We start from the raw sequence: 21,478 nt of genomic DNA on the forward strand, positions 1-21,478 counted from the left end.
GATAAGGCAGCAACTGCAGCAGCAGCAAGTGCAGCAGCAGCAGCAAGTGCAGCAGCAGCAGCAACTGCAGCAGCAGCAGTAACTGCAGCAGCAGCAGAAACTGCAGCAGCAGCAGTAATTTCAGCAGCAGCAGTAACTGCAGCTCCCTTTGATGCTGTTAATCCTGCATAATGCACATGCATATGCAGGACTAATCACATTCCTGCATTTCCCATAAATATGCTAAATTCCTTTTGATATGCAAATTCCTTTGTCAATGCGCCCAGCTTATATATATGCTCCAAGCTCGTGTGCTGTTTCATTCAGACTCTGTCGCCTCGACGGACCTGGTTTTCACCTGAGGACGGCTGCTTGCGTTGTGGCCGAAACGTCGTGAGAATTGTTTTATTATGTTTTATTTTTATTATTTTATTACTTCCCTTCTACGTGACTTTACCGAAAGAACCAAGAAGATGGTCTAATGTTGTCTATCTGTGTCACTGCTGCCTGTCAGTTGGTCACGTTCGTTAAAATTGATTTTGATGGAGACATAAGACAAGAGGACCACAATGCACTTGTTCAAAAAATGCTGACTGTTTTTCCATAAGCACAAGAGACTGTGTGCTTTTTACACGCGTTTGTGTATTGTTTGAAACTGGCAATGTTCTTAATGCGGTAACTTTGAAATAGTCTTTGATTAAAGCTAGATTTATGTGAAGCTATGAACTACACTTGCAGTTCTATGTTGTGAGTAGCAAGAGTCAGTGCAGAAAACCCTTAGCAGTATTGTTTCTATGCTTCTATGTCTATGCTCCCCACTATCAACATGCACTGAAGTATGGGCAGATATACATCACAACCTGTACGGTGTGGGGAGGCTCTCATCCAGCAGTGAATTGACAAATGGCTGAACATGTACTAACTACACTACAATGTATCCTCCCATTGGTCCTGCTCTGGAATCTTGCTCACCTTGTTGTGATGGAAGGCAAGCACAGGCCGATTGAGTGGGAAGCACACACTGCCTGTAGACAGCACTGCCACTGCCGGCTTCATGACATTCAGGGTTGCTCCGTATGGGTACACAAATGTCAAACCCCTAGAGGTGGAAAGGGAGGTGAGTGAGTGGGTGGGTAATACAACCGCTTCAAAAACATATTCGATACAGACAGATCACAAGCAGAGGTTAGCAAAAACTGCGCTGTCATGTCCATGAACTAGGACTGTGTTTTGCCAAAATGTACTTGAGAACATGATATCATTTTAATCACTTGAACTTCTTCTGAACTTCTTCGTGTGACACAAATGCTATGGGCTGCCCAAAAATGTATCATTAAAACAATTGTATCTTTGCATTGCAATGCAAAATATATACAGTTCAGTGTTCAATTGTGTAATTACTCTAAATTTCAATGGTATTTACATTTCATAATCTTACATGTCTATGCCAGAACACAAATATCACACTTAAAAATGCACTCTAATTACTTAATAATAACAACTTTACGTCTTCTTAAGTAAAATTACTAAGGTCTATCTGGCAAAATAATGTTGCACATGAAGGGGCTTTCAAGTGGTTTTAAAGTTAATGTCATTGCCAAGCAAACGCCATCAAGTCACAAATATGACAACCTAGCCTAGGAATTGTTTCCAAAAATGGTAAAGCATCAGCCACCATATTCTTGGTTCTTTCGGTAAAGTCAACCATCTCTGCACTTTTGGCCCAAATTTAACATGGGTTAAAGCACAAAAATAGGTAAATAGAACATGGAATTTTGATTTAAAGTTTTCGTGACTGCAGGGATTAATATTCTTGGTTCTTTCGGTAAAGTCACGTAGAAGGGAAACAATAAAATAATAAAAATATAAAAAATAAAATTATCACGACGTTTCGATTGCTTGTGTTGCAATCGAAACGTCGTGAGAATTTTATTTTTTATATATTTTTTATTTAATTGTTTCCCTTCTGCGTGACTTTACCGAAAGAACCAAGAATAAGAACATGGAATGTCAACCTTATAATCTAATTTCAATTCACACATTGTTCCTCACTTATATACAAGTAACACAATGATTGAGGAAAGGGTTGCGGCTCACTGTGAGATATGACTGCCGTTTTCATCATCCCCTGCTCCAGGAACCGGCTTGCCGGCTGCCCGGTTTATCTCCCTAAAACAAGCCAAGCATACAATGCAAAAACACATGATTCAGCAGTAGATCTAATTTCCCTTCAAAGTTTTAACCAAGCATAACATTTCAGGGTGCCAAATAGAGGGGGGAAATCGGCAGGGGAAAATCTAGTAACAAGGCATTTCATACGTGACATTCAACCAATGTGATAAATAATGGATATATTTGTTCTAAGGTTATGTAGATGTTTTATTACTGGGCATTAATATTTCACATGGTAATAAAATGGAAATAACATGCCTTTAGGGCATTTTGTTTTGATATTTTAATTGTTTCATAATTAATAAGACTTAGTTATCGGTACAGTACCACAATGCTACTCCCGTGAGTACTGTTAAAGCAGAATGTTAATTTGCTTATTGTTACACCATGTCTTGTAGCCACATCTGAAATCCAGTGCTCTGGAGGCAAATATATGTGAATAACTGTGGATTTGTAAGCCTCCCAAATTAGTTGAGTTGCAGGAGGCTAAATTATGGCAATACAGTAAATTGGTACATGAGCCCATATATAGAACCTATTGAGTGTTATCCTATATGTAGGTTTTCTCCAGGTATTCTGGTGACCTTTAACATGCATGACACTCATAAAAAGGAATTACCAGGAGTTACTGTACAGTACTAAACTGCGATTGTCTGGCATCTTTCAGCGCAACATGGTAATGCAACTAAAAGCAAGTTGTATGTTATAGCTTTGAGAGTGCAATTTTCTATTTTTTTCTATTTTCTTTTCTTAACTTTTAGGGGTACTCCCCAAATGGTACATTTATATGCAGGACATGGTATATCCGCGAACATTATTTTGATCACAATCTGTAGAGTCGTGAAAACATTCTGGGCACTCAATGCAAGATCCATCCTTGAAAAAAAAAAGCAACTCCTCTCATCAGTCAACATAAGCATGACTAAGTACTTTCTTTGTTTTTCATAAAGATATCTGTCCATTGCAATATATCTCCAACTATCAAGCAGACAAGTGTAGTAATTTACCTGTTCAGGACACCGTTTGATATGAGGGCCTCCTTGGGATGGTAGTACTTGTAGTAAACATTTCGTATCACAGCATCTGTTGGTAAAACAGAACCGTTTTATATTGAAATTACACAATCTACATTGCACAATAATTTAACATGTTTAAATTACATTTTAATACGTTTTTACCAATTATACCTCAATTGCACCATTGCAATCCAGGCAAAGAGCAAATCATTTTATTTGGTGATAATGATTAGTTTTTACTTAAGTTTGTGCCCAAGTTCCAAGTTTGGAAAAAGGCTTTATTAATGACAGACTTATACTTCAAGTAAATGCAAAGAGTCTTGCAATTATTACGTTAAACAGTGCAATTTTCCTGTGATGTTGTGAATAATCATGTAGTTGACATTGTTGTTCCATTTACTATAGGTCACAATAATAATTTACATTTATGAGGTGCATTTCATCCGTAGATCCCAATGCACCGTATATGGAAAGCAGAAAACGAACAGAACCAGAGTAAATAGCAAATATTTGTGGATAACTGTGGATTTGTAAGACTCCCAAATTAGTTGAGTTGCAGGAGGCCAAATTATGGCAGTACAGTAAATTGGTACATGAGCCCATATATATTATTGAGTGTTATCCTATATGTAGGTTTTCTCTAGGTATTTTGGTGACCTTTTACAAGCATGACACTCATAAAAAGGAATTCACCAGGAGTTACTGTACAGTACTAAACTGCAATTGTCTGGCATCTTTCAACGCAGCATGGTAATGCAACTAAAAGCAATTTTATTTTTATTAATTTTAATTTCATTTTTTTACCTACGTGACTTTACCGAAAAAACTAAGAGTATAACTAAAAGCAAGTTGTATGTTATAGCTTTGGGAGTGCAATTTTCTATTTGTTTCTATTTTATTTTCTTAACTTTTAGGGGTACTCCCCAAATGGTAAAGGTCAATTTAGAGAGGTGAGTTTTCAAGATAGGGCTTAAATAGCCCTAAACACTCTGTCGTATTACCAAAGGTAAAGCGTTCCATATTCTGGGAGCTGCACTGCCAAAAGGCCATTCACCCCAGGAACAGAGCCTTGATCTCGGAGTACTTAGAAGGCATTCCGAAGATCTCAGGGACATCATTGCCGAAAAAAATCGGTTAGTTCCTGCAAATTTTGTGAGGCTAACCCACCGAGAGCCTTGTAGGTCAGCAGCAGAATCGTATAAATCTACTCGATACTTGACTGGTAGCCAATGCAAAGAAGGGAGAACAGATGTAATGTCTTGCGAGGTGGTGTGCGCGCAAGCACTCTGGCAGATGAATTAATACCATTGTTCACCATAATCCCAAACTCTTCAAGCAGGAAGTTGATGTTGGTATCATGTTTGGCCTCGCCTCCTTCACCCAGCATCACCAGCACCGTGCCTCCACTGTCCAGGTACCTCTTCAGTGCTTCAATCTCAAAGGTTAAGGGATAATAAAAATGCATCATTACACGTGTTTCATTATTTTAAACAAGGGCCACTGACTACTTATGGTGGGAAAGAAGTGCAACACACATACATTGGGCAGAACTTTAGCGTGCATTTTATCCAGTCACAAATCAATGGTTGTCAATGATAATGGTACAAATATATTTCCACCTGCGCTTTACAACTGTCAATGTAGTCCCATCAATTTGAATTTAGCTTCTTTCACATTAGCCATGTAGGCTAAAAAAAGTGAAAGAGTACCCAACATTTATACAAATAAAGATTTGATCGATGTCAATGCCTCAAATATAATTGTAAATGCCTACATGGCCAAGCTAGTCACTGCATAAATGTGAGAAGCAGCATACATGATACATTATAAGTATAGTCTGTTTGACTTTTTGTCCCAGCCTGCATGCTTATCCAGATGATGTGGGTTCTCATTAGCTGCAGAGGACATAAGCTTTAGTGTTTTTGAAACTGGCACACACAAACTGTATGCCTCCCAGAGCAACAAAGTATTTTTATGCGTAGTGAGAGCAGTGTGCTGTTAATAATGTAATCACCAATTAACTCAGCGTATGGTTGCAGAGACAAAACACAAATAAATGATGTGCAATGCAATTAGGCCGAGTGCTTTTAAATTATTAGCTGTGAAAATGAAGAGTTCTGGCAGTTTAGAAAGTATAATAATAAAAGTAAATTAGGTGAAATACTGTCTTGCATCAAATGGTGTATCACTACTGTGGGAAGTCTGTCGTAAAGTAGACATAACAGCCCGTGTAATATAATTTTCAGCGGCGTGCGACTAAATGTGCGTCATAAAATTCTAAATTACTTGAAACTGAAAAAATAACTGTCCCTCTATAACCTCAATGGGATATCACCTGGTTTAATAAAGGCCAGTAGCCTCAGTTCCAAAAATTATATGAAAAAACTAGTGAAGCCCATTTATTGACTGGTACAGTCCACCCTTATTACCATCACACAATCTTGGAGAGTTGACGTCTCGGTCTGGTCACGCAACTATATAGAATTAACATCTTTAAACGTCATAGCGGCTGACTGCATTACATTTTTTCGTCAAAGAGGTGGGTGAAATGTGTAGTGTTGCCCATCAGTTTAGTGAAAACCAGTAAATGTATGAAAAACTGGCAAAAGCCCAACTCCCAAGGCCATCAGACTAACATTGTTGCCATTGAAATTCCAGACTACATGTCTGTAGCCAAATACCTCCCAGCATGCATTTCACTCAATTTATATCCAGTCCCTTTTGTCCATCAACTACTGGATGAGTGTCTCCCCACATTATACAGGTGGCAGGGAACATTTGACCATACTTCAACACGTAAGTCAGTGCGGTTTGTGAAGGCAGGGAGCATGTTTACAGTAAAACAAGATGCTTTGCTGCACTGCCCTATTCTGCCCACCACATAGCCCTGCAGCGCTAAGACAACCTGTTTGTGCATGTTGGTCACCTATCCAGGCACTACCCAGGCTCAATACTGCTTAGCATCTTGAGATATGACAACACAGGGAGCATTCCATGTGATTTGGTCTTGGCAACTAAGTTTATACTCTTGTAATTTTCTGGCACAAATAGCATTTTGACTTGAAATGAATGCAGTCCAGTGCTCGAATTCTGAAATTATGCAACAATCTATGTACTAAACTAGGTATTGGTTATGTGCAGGTACTGGATGACACGAAAGGACAATTAGAATGAACAGTGATACTTCTGTTTAACACGTAGGCTTTCTCAACCAATATTCATAATAAAGGTTTGTGGGTTAGATCGAGTAAGTATAAATGTGTCGTAACCCTCCACCACCCGACACAGCCAATTCGTAAGGGATTTTGTCACGTAAACAAAACACCAATTAGCTACTACTTCAGCCCACCCGTGTGTTGGAGAGGAAATTCACAACATTTACTATTTGAGTACTTCTTTAGACAATTGTGTAATGTAGCTCTCAGAGACACCGTCTTGTTCTTTGATGTATATTTATTACGAATAAAGTCTGCTGACAACTTAACGAGTAACTGCGAGTGACTATATACACTTGGGTAATTAGACAACTCTATTCTGAGACAACGTAACTCCAGCCCTTCAAGACTACACGGTGCCTACTCCAGGATGATGAGGACAACCCGTTCCAAGGCGAAGACGATTCCCCATAACAACAGCCGCGAGAGGTCCAGTTCTCGCAGGCTCTTATCCCTCTCACGACCCGGCCACGCCCCTATTCCTGAACTCTCGCTCACCCTGTCAATCTCTGCCCTTATTACACTTTAAGACCGTTGGGTCCCGTGCTTCCCCTCACGTGACCCTGTCAACGCTTGTCCCTTTAATCATCATTGGCAACCACTTAGGTCCCACATTACCCGAACATGACCCTCTCTGTTCCCATTACGTTAATTAGTAACCATGGTCCCGGTGAGCCGTACTGTCCCTACATCACCCCGTACTGTCCTTACAATTGTATTAGTTTTGTTTACATGAAGTTACCTGAGTAACGCTCTGCATTTGTATCAGATATTACATAGTGAATAAATTGCACGATGTCAGTGTCGTGCAACGATGGTGACTGGATTGAGAGTCAAGCTTCCTATCCATATAAAAACATAATTCACCACAAATATATACTGAGCCACCAAACTTGATGAACGGACATAAAGCTGTTACTGTACGTAGAGTTATTCTTTGGTTTTTTCGGTAAAGTCACGTATAAAAATAAAATAATAAATTAAATAATAGCATACGACGTTTTGATTGCAACACAAGCAATCATCATCAGGTATAATGAAATAGCGACATAGAATATAACCAGAAAACTATAGACAGACATATAAGCAGACAGATATCACCAAGATACATAGAGAGAGCAACCCAGGTACAGAGAGAGGTGATCGTCTCTGTGGGGTGGCCTTAAATAGACAGAGGGGGGCGGAGGCAGAGAGAGGGAGGGGGTAGGGAAAACATTTACATGTCAATGAGTACGAAGGGAGGGGAGTAAGGTAAGCAGGCTTAGAGGGAGACAGAACACACTAAATTAAATAACCTAGCAAAGTATCGAAATGTTATGTAAAACGACACAGAGAGTCGGTCAACACACAATTAACGCATTGCCTGGTCGATTACGTATTTCAAAGATTGCTAAGTTAGAATTTAAGTGTGAAAATTCCAAAGAAAGACAAAACATAAAAAAGAGGAACGGAGACACACAGACAGAGCAGAACCTAAGAACGATACAAAACGAGTGTAGACAGAGAAAATTACACTAAATATACAGGCAGAGAGAGAGAACAAGAAACCCAGAGAGAGAGAAAAAGGTAAACTTGGAACTTCCCCGTAGAAGTGGTTCAATCTTAATTTTGGAGCTTTCGTGACTGCAGGAATTATTCTTTGGTTTTTTCGGTAAAGTCACGTATAAAAATAAAATAATAAATTAAATAATAGCATACGACGTTTCGATTGCAACACAAGCAATCATCATCAGGTATAATGAAATAGCGACATAGAATATAACCAGAAAACTATAGACAGACATATAAGCAGACAGATATCACCAAGATACATAGAGAGAGCAACCCAGGTACAGAGAGAGGTGATCGTCTCTGTGGGGTGGCCTTAAATAGACAGAGGGGGGCGGAGGCAGAGAGAGGGAGGGGGTAGGGAAAACATTTACATGTCAATGAGTACGAAGGGAGGGGAGTAAGGTAAGCAGGCTTAGAGGGAGACAGAACACACTAAATTAAATAACCTAGCAAAGTATCGAAATGTTATGTAAAACGACACAGAGAGTCGGTCAACACACAATTAACGCATTGCCTGGTCGATTACGTATTTCAAAGATTGCTAAGTTAGAATTTAAGTGTGAAAATTCCAAAGAAAGACAAAACATAAAAAAGAGGAACGGAGACACACAGACAGAGCAGAACCTAAGAACGATACAAAACGAGTGTAGACAGAGAAAATTACACTAAATATACAGGCAGAGAGAGAGAACAAGAAACCCAGAGAGAGAGAAAAAGGTAAACTTGGAACTTCCCCGTAGAAGTGGTTCAATCTTAATTTTGGAGCTTTCGTGACTGCAGGAATTATTCTTTGGTTTTTTCGGTAAAGTCACGTATAAAAATAAAATAATAAATTAAATAATAGCATACGACGTTTCGATTGCAACACAAGCAATCATCATCAGGTATAATGAAATAGCGACATAGAATATAACCAGAAAACTATAGACAGACATATAAGCAGACAGATATCACCAAGATACATAGAGAGAGCAACCCAGGTACAGAGAGAGGTGATCGTCTCTGTGGGGTGGCCTTAAATAGACAGAGGGGGGCGGAGGCAGAGAGAGGGAGGGGGTAGGGAAAACATTTACATGTCAATGAGTACGAAGGGAGGGGAGTAAGGTAAGCAGGCTTAGAGGGAGACAGAACACACTAAATTAAATAACCTAGCAAAGTATCGAAATGTTATGTAAAACGACACAGAGAGTCAGGTCAACACACAATTAACGCATTGCCTGGTCGATTACGTATTTCAAAGATTGCTAAGTTAGAATTTAAGTGTGAAAATTCCAAAGAAAGACAAAACATAAAAAAGAGGAACGGAGACACACAGACAGAGCAGAACCTAAGAACGATACAAAACGAGTGTAGACAGAGAAAATTACACTAAATATACAGGCAGAGAGAGAGAACAAGAAACCCAGAGAGAGAGAAAAAGGTAAACTTGGAACTTCCCCGTAGAAGTGGTTCAATCTTAATTTTGGAGCTTTCGTGACTGCAGGAATTATTCTTTGGTTTTTTCGGTAAAGTCACGTATAAAAATAAAATAATAAATTAAATAATAGCATACGACGTTTCGATTGCAACACAAGCAATCATCATCAGGTATAATGAAATAGCGACATAGAATATAACCAGAAAACTATAGACAGACATATAAGCAGACAGATATCACCAAGATACATAGAGAGAGCAACCCAGGTACAGAGAGAGGTGATCGTCTCTGTGGGGTGGCCTTAAATAGACAGAGGGGGGCGGAGGCAGAGAGAGGGAGGGGGTAGGGAAAACATTTACATGTCAATGAGTACGAAGGGAGGGGAGTAAGGTAAGCAGGCTTAGAGGGAGACAGAACACACTAAATTAAATAACCTAGCAAAGTATCGAAACGTTATGTAAAACGACACAGAGAGTCGGTCAACACACAATTAACGCATTGCCTGGTCGATTACGTATTTCAAAGATTGCTAAGTTAGAATTTAAGTGTGAAAATTTCAAAGAAAGACAAAACATAAAAAAGAGGAACGGAGACACACAGACAGAGCAGAACCTAAGAACGATACAAAACGAGTGTAGACAGAGAAAATTACACTAAATATACAGGCAGAGAGAAAATACAAGAAACCCAGAGAGAGAGAAAAAGGTAAACTTGGAACTTCCCCGTAGAAGTGGTTCAATCTTAATTTTGGAGCTTTCGTGACTGCAGGAATTAAACCAAAGAATAATTCCTGCAGTCACGAAAGCTCCAAAATTAAGATTGAACCACTTCTACGGGGAAGTTCCAAGTTTACCTTTTTCTCTCTCTCTGGGTTTCTTGTTCTCTCTCTCTGCCTGTATATTTAGTGTAATTTTCTCTGTCTACACTCGTTTTGTATCGTTCTTAGGTTCTGCTCTGTCTGTGTGTCTCCGTTCCTCTTTTTTATGTTTTGTCTTTCTTTGGAATTTTCACACTTAAATTCTAACTTAGCAATCTTTGAAATACGTAATCGACCAGGCAATGCGTTAATTGTGTGTTGACCGACTCTCTGTGTCGTTTTACATAACATTTCGATACTTTGCTAGGTTATTTAATTTAGTGTGTTCTGTCTCCCTCTAAGCCTGCTTACCTTACTCCCCTCCCTTCGTACTCATTGACATGTAAATGTTTTCCCTACCCCCTCCCTCTCTCTGCCTCCGCCCCCCTCTGTCTATTTAAGGCCACCCCACAGAGACGATCACCTCTCTCTGTACCTGGGTTGCTCTCTCTATGTATCTTGGTGATATCTGTCTGCTTATATGTCTGTCTATAGTTTTCTGGTTATATTCTATGTCGCTATTTCATTATACCTGATGATGATTGCTTGTGTTGCAATCGAAACGTCGTATGCTATTATTTAATTTATTATTTTATTTTTATACGTGACTTCACCGAAAAAACCAAAGAATAATTCCTGCAGTCACGAAAGCTCCAAAATTAAGATTGAACCACTTCTACGGGGAAGTTCCAAGTTTACCTTTTTCTCTCTCTCTGGGTTTCTTGTTCTCTCTCTCTGCCTGTATATTTAGTGTAATTTTCTCTGTCTACACTCGTTTTGTATCGTTCTTAGGTTCTGCTCTGTCTGTGTGTCTCCGTTCCTCTTTTTTATGTTTTGTCTTTCTTTGGAATTTTCACACTTAAATTCTAACTTAGCAATCTTTGAAATACGTAATCGACCAGGCAATGCGTTAATTGTGTGTTGACCGACTCTCTGTGTCGTTTTACATAACATTTCGATACTTTGCTAGGTTATTTAATTTAGTGTGTTCTGTCTCCCTCTAAGCCTGCTTACCTTACTCCCCTCCCTTCGTACTCATTGACATGTAAATGTTTTCCCTACCCCCTCCCTCTCTCTGCCTCCGCCCCCCTCTGTCTATTTAAGGCCACCCCACAGAGACGATCACCTCTCTCTGTACCTGGGTTGCTCTCTCTATGTATCTTGGTGATATCTGTCTGCTTATATGTCTGTCTATAGTTTTCTGGTTATATTCTATGTCGCTATTTCATTATACCTGATGATGATTGCTTGTGTTGCAATCGAAACGTCGTATGCTATTATTTAATTTATTATTTTATTTTTATACGTGACTTTACCGAAAAAACCAAAGAATAATTCCTGCAGTCACGAAAGCTCCAAAATTAAGATTGTACGTAGAGTTTTGTCAGCATTTTTATCATTTAAATGGTGTACCTCAGCTGCTGTAAACTTCTCTCGTGGGCCTCCACTGATCCACACACGAGCTCCCAAAAGCTTCTCCTCCGACACCTCATCCTTCAAGCTGAGCCATCACAAGAGAGTCAAATGGACACAGAATTCATAGGATCAAATGACCATACATGCTCACACCTGCCAAGGTAATATGCTGTGCTTTGTAGGTGTTCGGATTATTCATATTTAATCATTTACATTTTTATAAGGTTTGGAGTGATTGGAAATGATTCTTCCACAAAAAATCGTATGAATGAAATTACATGGTCATGAATAAACACGTTTTAGACGATGCTATGCTATGGAAAATCCTTACATATATTACGAGACTACTCTAGGAAATCAAACCATCAACTCAGTATAAACTTGCCAGGTGGTGAAAAGGCAGGTGACAGCAAGGTGTTTCATGCTATTGCATAACCTTATAATCAATACCACCAGCTCTTGTGATGTGCATACGTATGTTACTAGGCAAGCTGCTTGCTAAATTAATGCGTGTGGTGTACACACTGGGCTCGTTAGGTGGCATCTGTTTTCAAAACATCATGTGTCAACATTTATTAGTGTTCAGTGTCATGCATACCAACAAAAAATAAAACAGACACCTTCAAAGTGACCACACAAGTTCAGGCAGGAATAAGGTAGTCAAAAACAGCTGTCCACTTCCACTAAGGGGGTCTGAAATATTTAGCCTGGTGCACAATAGCTCAGCAATTTAGAATTGGCTGGATTAGAACACGTGGAAATCTCTGCGCTTATTGTAGAAATAATTGATTGCGTTAAAGTCTGGCAATTTTCGAGAATTAAATATGCGTATGTCCGAACATCTAAATAACCTTAAGAAATACCTCTTATTTCCAATTGTGTAGGAATTACTATATTTCCATCCTGCACTGCGAAGGAATCTGATGCACACATTGGTTTATTTACAAATGTGTAAGTACTCTCACTATTTATTATAAATATTGCTGTTTCATGATTCTTTTAACTTTACCTACTAGTAAGACATGATCTATTGCCTTGTGAAGTATTTCAATGGCTTGATTGAAAGTTATATACTGTATATTGTATTAACATTACTACATAGATTGGTTACATTTTTTAAACATATTTGCACATAGCATTTTGACATTTCGTTAAATGTAAAGAGATACGTTGTTTAATTATATTTTGCTGATATACTACATCAGTTTTACATGGAAGAAAATTAACCCCTAGAGTTTGGATCTCTCAATTGACTCCATATCCACCTCAACCCCTGGCACACAAATACCATAAGTAAATATACTTGTTACATTTTTTGCTACAAAAAACACTATCAGTTTGATTATTAGCCCTTAAGCAATGGAAATACACACAAATTATGACATAATTAAACCAGCATGACAAGCCGTGCTATAAGGAAGACTGTGATCAGTTCTAATGAACAAGGAGTGGGTCTGAAAAAGGAAAAGATGGGGCCTGATAAAGTAGAGGTGGGGCCTAATAAAGTAGGGGTGGGGCCTAATAAAGGGATGGGGCCTACAGAGGACTTCAGAACTTCGCTGTTGATTTAAGGCAGGGGTGGGGAACCTTTTTCTGCCAAGGGACATTTGGATATTTATAACATAATTCGCGGGCCATACAAAATTATCAACTTAAAAATTAGCCCGTTATATTTCGTCAAACATTTAATTAACTCACCCCTAATGTGATGGCTGGAACTGCTTCTCTTTGGTGAGGCGTGTGATGTTAGCTGGTATTGATGATGTTGCTATTCACAACTGCTTTTCTAGGTTTGCTCCTAGATTTATTGAATTTCGAGTCCCGCCTGTGGTTACCTTGGCAGGGCCAGACCAAATGATTTCACGGGCCTTATACAGCCCGCGGGCCGGACATTCCCCACCCCTGATTTAAGGTAATAAGGCCATCGAATCCAATATGTACAGCAGGTAGCACATACCTTTAATGTCATAAATGTAGCCAAATTCCACAAATTTTCTTTCAATACATGTGACAACACTATGACTAACTGACCACATTATAATTTAGTGACTAAAATAACCTATTTTATTCAGGTTGCCACAGGGACAGTTTTCACAATTGAAAACTAAGTGAGCCCCCATCGTGAAGTATAATTGCTTTGGCAAAATATACCTAATGTAACTGTAGTTTTAGTCGTAGTTTTTACAAGCTAGGTAACATTCAAATTTGAGATTTTGGCGATTACACTGATTCACAGTGACTGGCTCTTACATGTGATATCACAATCTTTGAGGTCAGCTTTACTGTTAGCATGGCATTCTGTAAAATTTCCACTGCATCAATGACACTGCAGACTTAGTTGCTAGTATACTTACTACTTGACTATTCAATGAAATGCCCTTCATTTAAAGAGGTGAGATTCAATTGGGATGCAAATACTTTGTCATTTTGCCAAACAGTAATGGAGCAAATGGTTTTACAGTCATGCTGACATTTTAAAAAGGTACAGAAATCACTGCATTCTAAATAAAACCACATGAACATTATACAAAGCTGTATATGTTCATTTGATGGGGATGTTTGAAAACACTGTTGTTAGACCCTTTTGTCACTGAATGCACATATAGAACATGGCATGGTGCATTTTTCTATATGTGTTTACATAACAGGATTAGACATGGGTTGCCTTTCCTTAAGTTTATTTTTATAGTCATATGAGGCACGTCTGATAAATAAATAAATATATGGGGTCCCAGTCGGTAGTGACTGCTTACTGAAAATTTCCAGTGTTTACAATCTTTGCAATATATGACGTTGGTAAATACGATTGTTTGTTTGTACTTTAAAAGTTTTTTAAAAACTTGGCATTTTAAAAATGCATAGGTGTGCTGTATTGTACAAAAACATGCAGTAGGTAGTGACTCCTTACTGAAATGTTCCAGCGTTTATTATCTTGCAACATGCGTTGGCAAATTAGATAGTTTGTTGAAACATTTTAAAATGACTGTTTTATATAACAAAAAAATTATATTATAATGTACTTTTTAACATAAGGCGTTTGATAGTGAGTTTTTTTAGAAAATAGATTAAGTTTTTAATGGTCTGATTTTTTTAAGTATGCTTATATCCAAGTAAATTATTTGTAAATCTATTTTACAGCCAGTTTACTCCAGATCTAATCATACATCCATTGTGCAAAGTGGATCTGTGGTCTGGCCCACTCACCAGAAAATCCACGTGACTACAAGTACTTATAACTAGTTAAAGTGTCGTGTTCATTACGTTTGTATCTTCCAGTTGGTTCGCAGTCGCTTCTGCAGCGTTTTGTAGCCCGAGTTGGCAGAGAAGAGTTCCCTTTTTGAGGCATTGAAGATAACAGTGTTGCGTTGCTCCTTGCTTTCAGTGGCCTGAATAGTGCAAACACACACAGACTCCATCAGCGACATTGGTATATTGCATGTGTCTCACACGCAACTGCTGTCACCAATGACACTATGTTACTGAATTCAACAGTTACTAAACTGCTTGTAAATACCAGGCTAATTCAGATTCAAGGGTGGGATGCCCTCATATATCCATTTTACTAACAACACCTTTATTTCAATAAAGATCAAATCTTTACCATTTACAACTTTAAATTTTTTAAATAGTAAAACCCGATTTTAAAGCAACTATGGTTTCACCACCAAATATCACAAGCCATTTCTAGAACGAAAAACGCTATTGAGGTTACTTTATATAGAAATCCAATAAGCCGCACTCCAATAATCCCTGCAATTCGCAGATTTATGGCGGTTTGTGACAGCTCCCGTAATTCGCAGCACACTGCGGCAGATTAAAAACAGTTTAACACATACGCTTTAGCGACCAATATCATCCAAAATACAGGTTTTTTTGGGTTAGATCGCGTATATATAAATGTGTCGTTAAACCCGCCACCACCCGACACAGCCAATTAGTAAGGTTTAATACGTAATAATTGTTTCCCTTCTACGTGACTTTACCGAAAGAACCAAGAATATGAATCCCTGCAGTCACGAAAGCTTTAAATCAAAGGCTTAATACATTGTTTAAATGCATGCCTATACAGGTCACCATACATCAATGGAGATGACCTGTGTGCATACAATAACAAGTACTATTTTATCGCACACAAACGACAGGAGGTACAAGAACAATGTGCATAATAGAGGTTTTTTGGTTAGATCGCGTAAATATATAAATGTGTAGTTAAAACCCACCCGACACAACCAATTAGTAATGTTGGTCACGTAAACAGAACATGCCATTTCGTTACTAGTACAACACACCGGTGTGTTGGAGAGCAAATCCACAATATTTACAATCGGAGTACGACGTTTCGCCAGTAATTATAACTAGCACCATCAGGCGGACAGCCATATTTGTGTAGAAATCGTCATGTTTTGTAAAAGAAAAACCTGTATTATGGACCTTAAACCGAATTGGTGACTTCACAAGACTTCTAAGTATGTACTTTACATTTTCTTAGTTCTAATAAAAATTGTACTTTTTTATTATTTTATTATTTCTCTTCTACGTGACTTTACCGAAAGAAACAATAATATGAATCCATGCAGTCACGAAAGCTTTAAATCGAAAAAATAGATGTACTTTACATTAAACTTCTTTCACACCGTACGTAGCCAGCCGTGCTAATCGGAGGCGCGGGGCAAGACCAATAAATTAAACAAACTAAACAAAAAATCAGATAATGACGCCATGACCGTAACTTTATATTTTAAAATAACATGTTTTTATCATTTTTGTATGTGCGTTGAATTTCTTTCGCACCGTACGTAGCCACCTCACGCACGAACCCCCTCAAAGCTGTGCCGGATAGCCTCTAGTGCACACAAGCGATGGGCTGAATGCGCAGCATAAGAACAGAAACCTTGTATTGTGTTAATAATGTGTTCTCTTTCTTGTAATAGTTAAGTGTTTATATCACAAATTGCACTCGGCCGCGCACCGTTCCGAGGCCCACTGTGCAGCTTCACCGGACTTATTCCACAAACGAAACTTCAACATAAACGTTCGCCGTGAGAACACATGTTCGGCATTGTTAGCATTATTATAGTTAGATGTTAATGTTCGTTTATCGTTACACTTCTGCTTCTTTATGACATTCCCCCACCTGAACGCCGCTCGGAGCCATGTTCATGTCTGACGCGCCCGCAGCCCTTGTCACAAATCCTACTACGAATAAGCATGGCAAGCCAAAGCCGCGCTTGTGATTGGTCGGTGTTCGCGCGAGAGACGTTCAAAGCAGCGCGTGATTGGTTACAATCGCCACCGAGTTCCAATATTAGCCAATCGCATGCGCGGATAGTTCGGCTTCTGCTAATGTAGGCTATGAAATACGGTATGTTTGTCGCTTAGCAACAGCGTACATAAAAAAATCAAGCGGTCACCACGGTAACTCATGAATATTCATTACGGTATAGAGTTTAAGCCAATTACTGAATAAAGTATAAGCTGTAAAGCGTATATATTATGTATGTGCAATGAAGAAGGCTCATTACCCGAAACGTCGCTTATAAAAATGTTTATGTCATTCGTCGTCTGCGTAACCGCTGAGCCATTGTTGGCAAAGGTCACAAATATTAATTTGCTGACCAGATTCTGCAGCAAATTAATATTCATTTAGTACCACATGCCTTATCGTGGCTTTTCCATCCAATTTGCTGTAAAGTAGCAGGCGTCAATTCTTACTGTGCTCTGTTAGAATGCATTCATTACATTTCATGAGCTTGTTGTCCTAATTAAACATTAATGCCATGATTTGAGACGCAAAACGCCAATCTAAAAGCACCCATCACCAACATATTAAGCCACGGTCATTCCACTGCTGTATGAAAGCACCCATGCCAGACGTATGATATATCTCAGAGTACAATACCAGAAGGCTAAATAATAATATGGTCATTTTGGCTCGAAATTATGTTTCATGTTATCTGAAATAAGATTATTTGGCAAAAATGCAATTCCATTATCTGTTGGATAAGTGGGCTCAGGAGACATGTCTAGAAGGCATAATTGCCCCTCGATTGTCTAGCCACCCTCAGCAAAAAAAACATTGCCGCTTAATAATGAACACTTTGCATATAACCAATTCATCAAGCTTACAGAATCAATTTCAATTACACATCCAAAACACAGTAAATGTTTTGTGCCATGTAGCAGTGTGTTTTATGCTCTAAATATGGTCGCGAACATCTATATCTAAATCAGCTGAAGCTTCCTGTAAATGAAGTAAATTGTGCATCACTACCCTCACTCAGAACCATTCCCCTCTGCCCGCCGTCCTGTGAAAAAAGACGCTGCTCTGTAATCCATTCCTATCATCTTTTACTGACCCCTGGGTCCCGTTTTTCCGTTCCTACTCTACGAGTTTCCTCTTACTTCCCATTCTTTCTCTTATCTCCTTCTTTTCCTGTTCCTTTTTTTCTTTTTCCATACATTGTATCCTGACTCTACTCCCATTCCCGTGGTATGCAACCGGTATAACCAATGGACATTACTCTCATTTACAGAGTGGGTGGAAAAAATCAGAACTTCAGAAATGTTACGAACATGACGAAGCCATTCAGTCCATCTCGGTCGTTAGGGCAGGAAACCACAAACAAACTGGAAGACAGCCAGCAAATGGTGCCAAAAATTGGCAGTAGAGAAATAATTGGTATGTACTGTATAATCGCCAATGAGTAATTTTCATGTGATTTGTTTTACATTGGGAAAATAATTCAGGAAAATTGTGAATACCGTCACAACATATGCAGTATTAATCATGGTTGGCATTAGATTCAAACCATGAACCTGTGCGACAAGCGGCAAACGCACTAGCGCTAGGAATCTCAGAGATGGCTCTGTTATAGCCACTTCAGTGTGCCGTCTCACGGCCTGATGCCAATTGCACAATCGGGATAAAATTGGGGGAAAATTGTAATGTAAATGCAAAAAATATATACTCTCTGAGTCTGCTATGAAGTAGACAGAGACCCCAAAGTAGACAGTGTCATAATCTTCAAGAGTACACAAATGAACCTTATGGCGGTACCCCGGGGGTTACCATAGTGCCCCGGCTCTCGCATCATGTCCATGATGCAGTCATTTTTAGTCTTTTGATGGTCGGCGATGCGGCAATCGACTCATCTCGACGAGCTGTACACGATGCACTCTTCAAAGTATAATTTTTTGATAACGGATTTTTTTATGCTAATGTTTGGCACTGATTTTGGATTGATTGGTACCCCAGTCGCGGAGTTAAGTAGACCCCTGGAAAAAATAGTGTCCCAGAAATACTATATTTAATTGCCTTGGCCATTTTGTATTATTTGGTACCCCGGGTTACCGCCATCAGAATACAATTATCCATTAATATATACTGCATACTTATTAACAGATTTTTTTTTTAAATGCCATGGGTCTTCATTGTGTGCTCATTAAAAATATAATGAATAACCAAACCAATTAACTCCATTTGCCAAGCTTGGAAGGTCCTACATTTGCCAAAACTGCCCGCAAGCCATTCATTGTTAGGTGAGTGATGAATGAATTACCAATTAATCCACACAAAGTTGATGAAGAGACACTGAATTTGGGTTTGTGTTGCCTACATGCACGCCATGGGGCGACATTTTGAATGTGAAAGCAGTTAGCTGCAGGCTTGCAAAATAATTCCATCATGAATAACAGATAAACATTCACTCTCGCAACAGCCACTATTGAGGACATGCTGCAGTGTGGATAGCCTTTGTGTGTGATGCTTGTGGACGAGGAGGGATGGTCTGGATTACAGCCGTTTATTGTGCTGTGGACTGACACATTCTGTCCTCCCAGTGCGGGGTTTATTTATGGCATATTGGCAAACACAGTAAATGACCGTACCTCACACCATGCTGGTCAATGCAGGTTGATCCATAATACAGGTGTTTTTGGGTTAGATCGCGTAAATATAAACCCGCCACTACCCACCACAACCTTACCAATTGGCTGTGTCGGTGGTGGCAGGTTTAAAGACAGTTATATTTACGCGATCTAAGCCGAAATACCTGTTATGAATGACAAAATCCTTCTTCACCCGTAAAAATATATACTGTCTTCCATTAAAGAGGTTGTTTTGGGTTAGATCGTGTAAATTTATAAATGTGTCATTAAAACCCGCCACCACCCGACACAGCCAACTAGTCAGGGTTGTCACGTAAACAGAACGTGACCAATTCGTCACTAGTACAGCACACCGGTGTGTTGGAGAGCCAAGCCACAACATTTACAATCTGAGTACGACGTTTCGCCAGTAATTCCAACTAGCTTCATCAGGCGACAGCCAGATTTGTGGAGAAGTATTACTGAGTCAACGTACATTATAATCCGTCCTGTTTTCCCAACAACATTTTCCACACGTGCTGTTTATCCTGTACACACCTTCTGTTGATACCTTCGGTAATACATCTTTTGTATTAGAGATACATTTTGTATTTTATGTACCGTGCCAAATCTGACACGGATGTTTTGTTTTTTCAAACATCTGGCTAGTTTATCAGTTACTCCCGCAATGTACGTTATTTGATTTGGTTTTGACATTCAATGCCCTGTTGATTTGTGCATCATTGTAACCGTTCATTTGCAGTGTGTGTGTAAAATGTTATGTTGGGCAAACAGGAGGAATGATCCACATGAGACTAAAATAATATCAGAGAAATATTGAATTCTCCCGAATACAGCAGTAGCAGAACACGCGTGCCAACAAGGACACTAAATTTATTTTAATAATGTTGAAGTTCTGTGCAAGATTAGCTACTACTGGCCAAGACTAATTAGAGAATCTATCGAAATTAAAAGAAAAAAAATCATTGTAACCTTTCAGAAAGCTACCACCTTAGTGCTACATGGACGCGAATCATCAAAGAACCCATTATTGAAATGCATGCCTATGAAGGGCACCATACTTCAATAGGGATTACCGTTGGTACGGCTATTTTAATACACACAATAGACAGAAAAGCCAAGATCAAAGGGCTCGCATAATGCGCATGCATAATGAACGTTGACTCATTAATCCCCCCCCCCCCCCCACTTTGTGCAAGAGCACAGAAGCGTGATCACCACATCTATATAAGGAACGAAACAGGTGGACTTCTCCACATATCTGGCTGTCGCCTGATGAAGCTAGTTGTAATTACTGGCAAAACGTCGTACTCAGATTGTAAATGTTGGGGCTTGGCTCTCCAACACGAATTGGCATGTTCTGTTTACTAGTTGGCTGTAAAACCTATATATTGGTCGCGAAAGCCTACGTGTTTAACATACTGTCTTCCAGTTCATAAACCAATGGGCCTTCATGGCTAATGTTCTATAAGGGAAAACTGAATCAGTTTCACACTTCTCAGTTTCATCAGCAGAATCAGGCCTATTAAACTGCTGTTATATGGCCACATTTTTATTTAAAGCTTTTGTGACTGCAGGGATTCATATTCTTGGTTCTTTCGGTAACGTCACGTAGAAGGGAAATAATAAAATATTTTAAAATAATAACGTCACGTAGAAGGGAAATACATTTTTTTTTTAATTGTTTCCCTTCTACGTGACTTTACCGAAAGAACCAAGAAGATCACGTAGAACACTTTTCACCTCTGTGTGTCTTTTTTATGCTGGGTACACACTTCGAATTATCATTTTTTAAAAATGTAAAGCTCATACCTGGGGTCACACCTGGTCCTATATCTGTCTAATTGAGCATCAGCTACAGTAGCTTTCTCACTGTTAATACATCCCTTATGGCTCTGCTCCTCTCTCATGTAATTTTACCCAACCCTCAGCAAATACTGGCTTTTCTCTCAACATCCTCAATCTCTTT

The 21,478-nt window shown here is 39.0% G+C and overlaps 1 protein-coding gene across 1 annotated transcript in view; it reads right to left on the reverse strand.

The window, feature by feature from the left end:
- The window catches only part of IFT52 (intraflagellar transport 52), a 28,916-nt gene extending 12,060 nt beyond the window's left edge, over window positions 1-16,856 (reverse strand). The window contains exons 1-7 of the mRNA XM_061562558.1: window positions 16,757-16,856; window positions 14,884-15,008; window positions 11,620-11,707; window positions 4,473-4,602; window positions 3,159-3,234; window positions 2,077-2,148; window positions 952-1,078 (exon numbers count right to left, since the gene is read on the reverse strand). Coding sequence (XP_061418542.1) covers window positions 952-1,078; window positions 2,077-2,148; window positions 3,159-3,234; window positions 4,473-4,602; window positions 11,620-11,707; window positions 14,884-15,008; window positions 16,757-16,783 — 645 coding nt within the window. The 5' untranslated portion in view covers window positions 16,784-16,856. The remainder of the gene's footprint in view (window positions 1-951; window positions 1,079-2,076; window positions 2,149-3,158; window positions 3,235-4,472; window positions 4,603-11,619; window positions 11,708-14,883; window positions 15,009-16,756) is intronic.
- Window positions 16,857-21,478: the final 4,622 nt, after the last annotated feature.

This window comes from Lethenteron reissneri, chromosome 29 (assembly GCF_015708825.2).
Source record: "Lethenteron reissneri isolate LAM-NWPU_2019-01 chromosome 29, ASM1570882v1, whole genome shotgun sequence".
In the NCBI taxonomy this organism is placed as follows: domain Eukaryota; kingdom Metazoa; phylum Chordata; class Hyperoartia; order Petromyzontiformes; family Petromyzontidae; genus Lethenteron; species Lethenteron reissneri.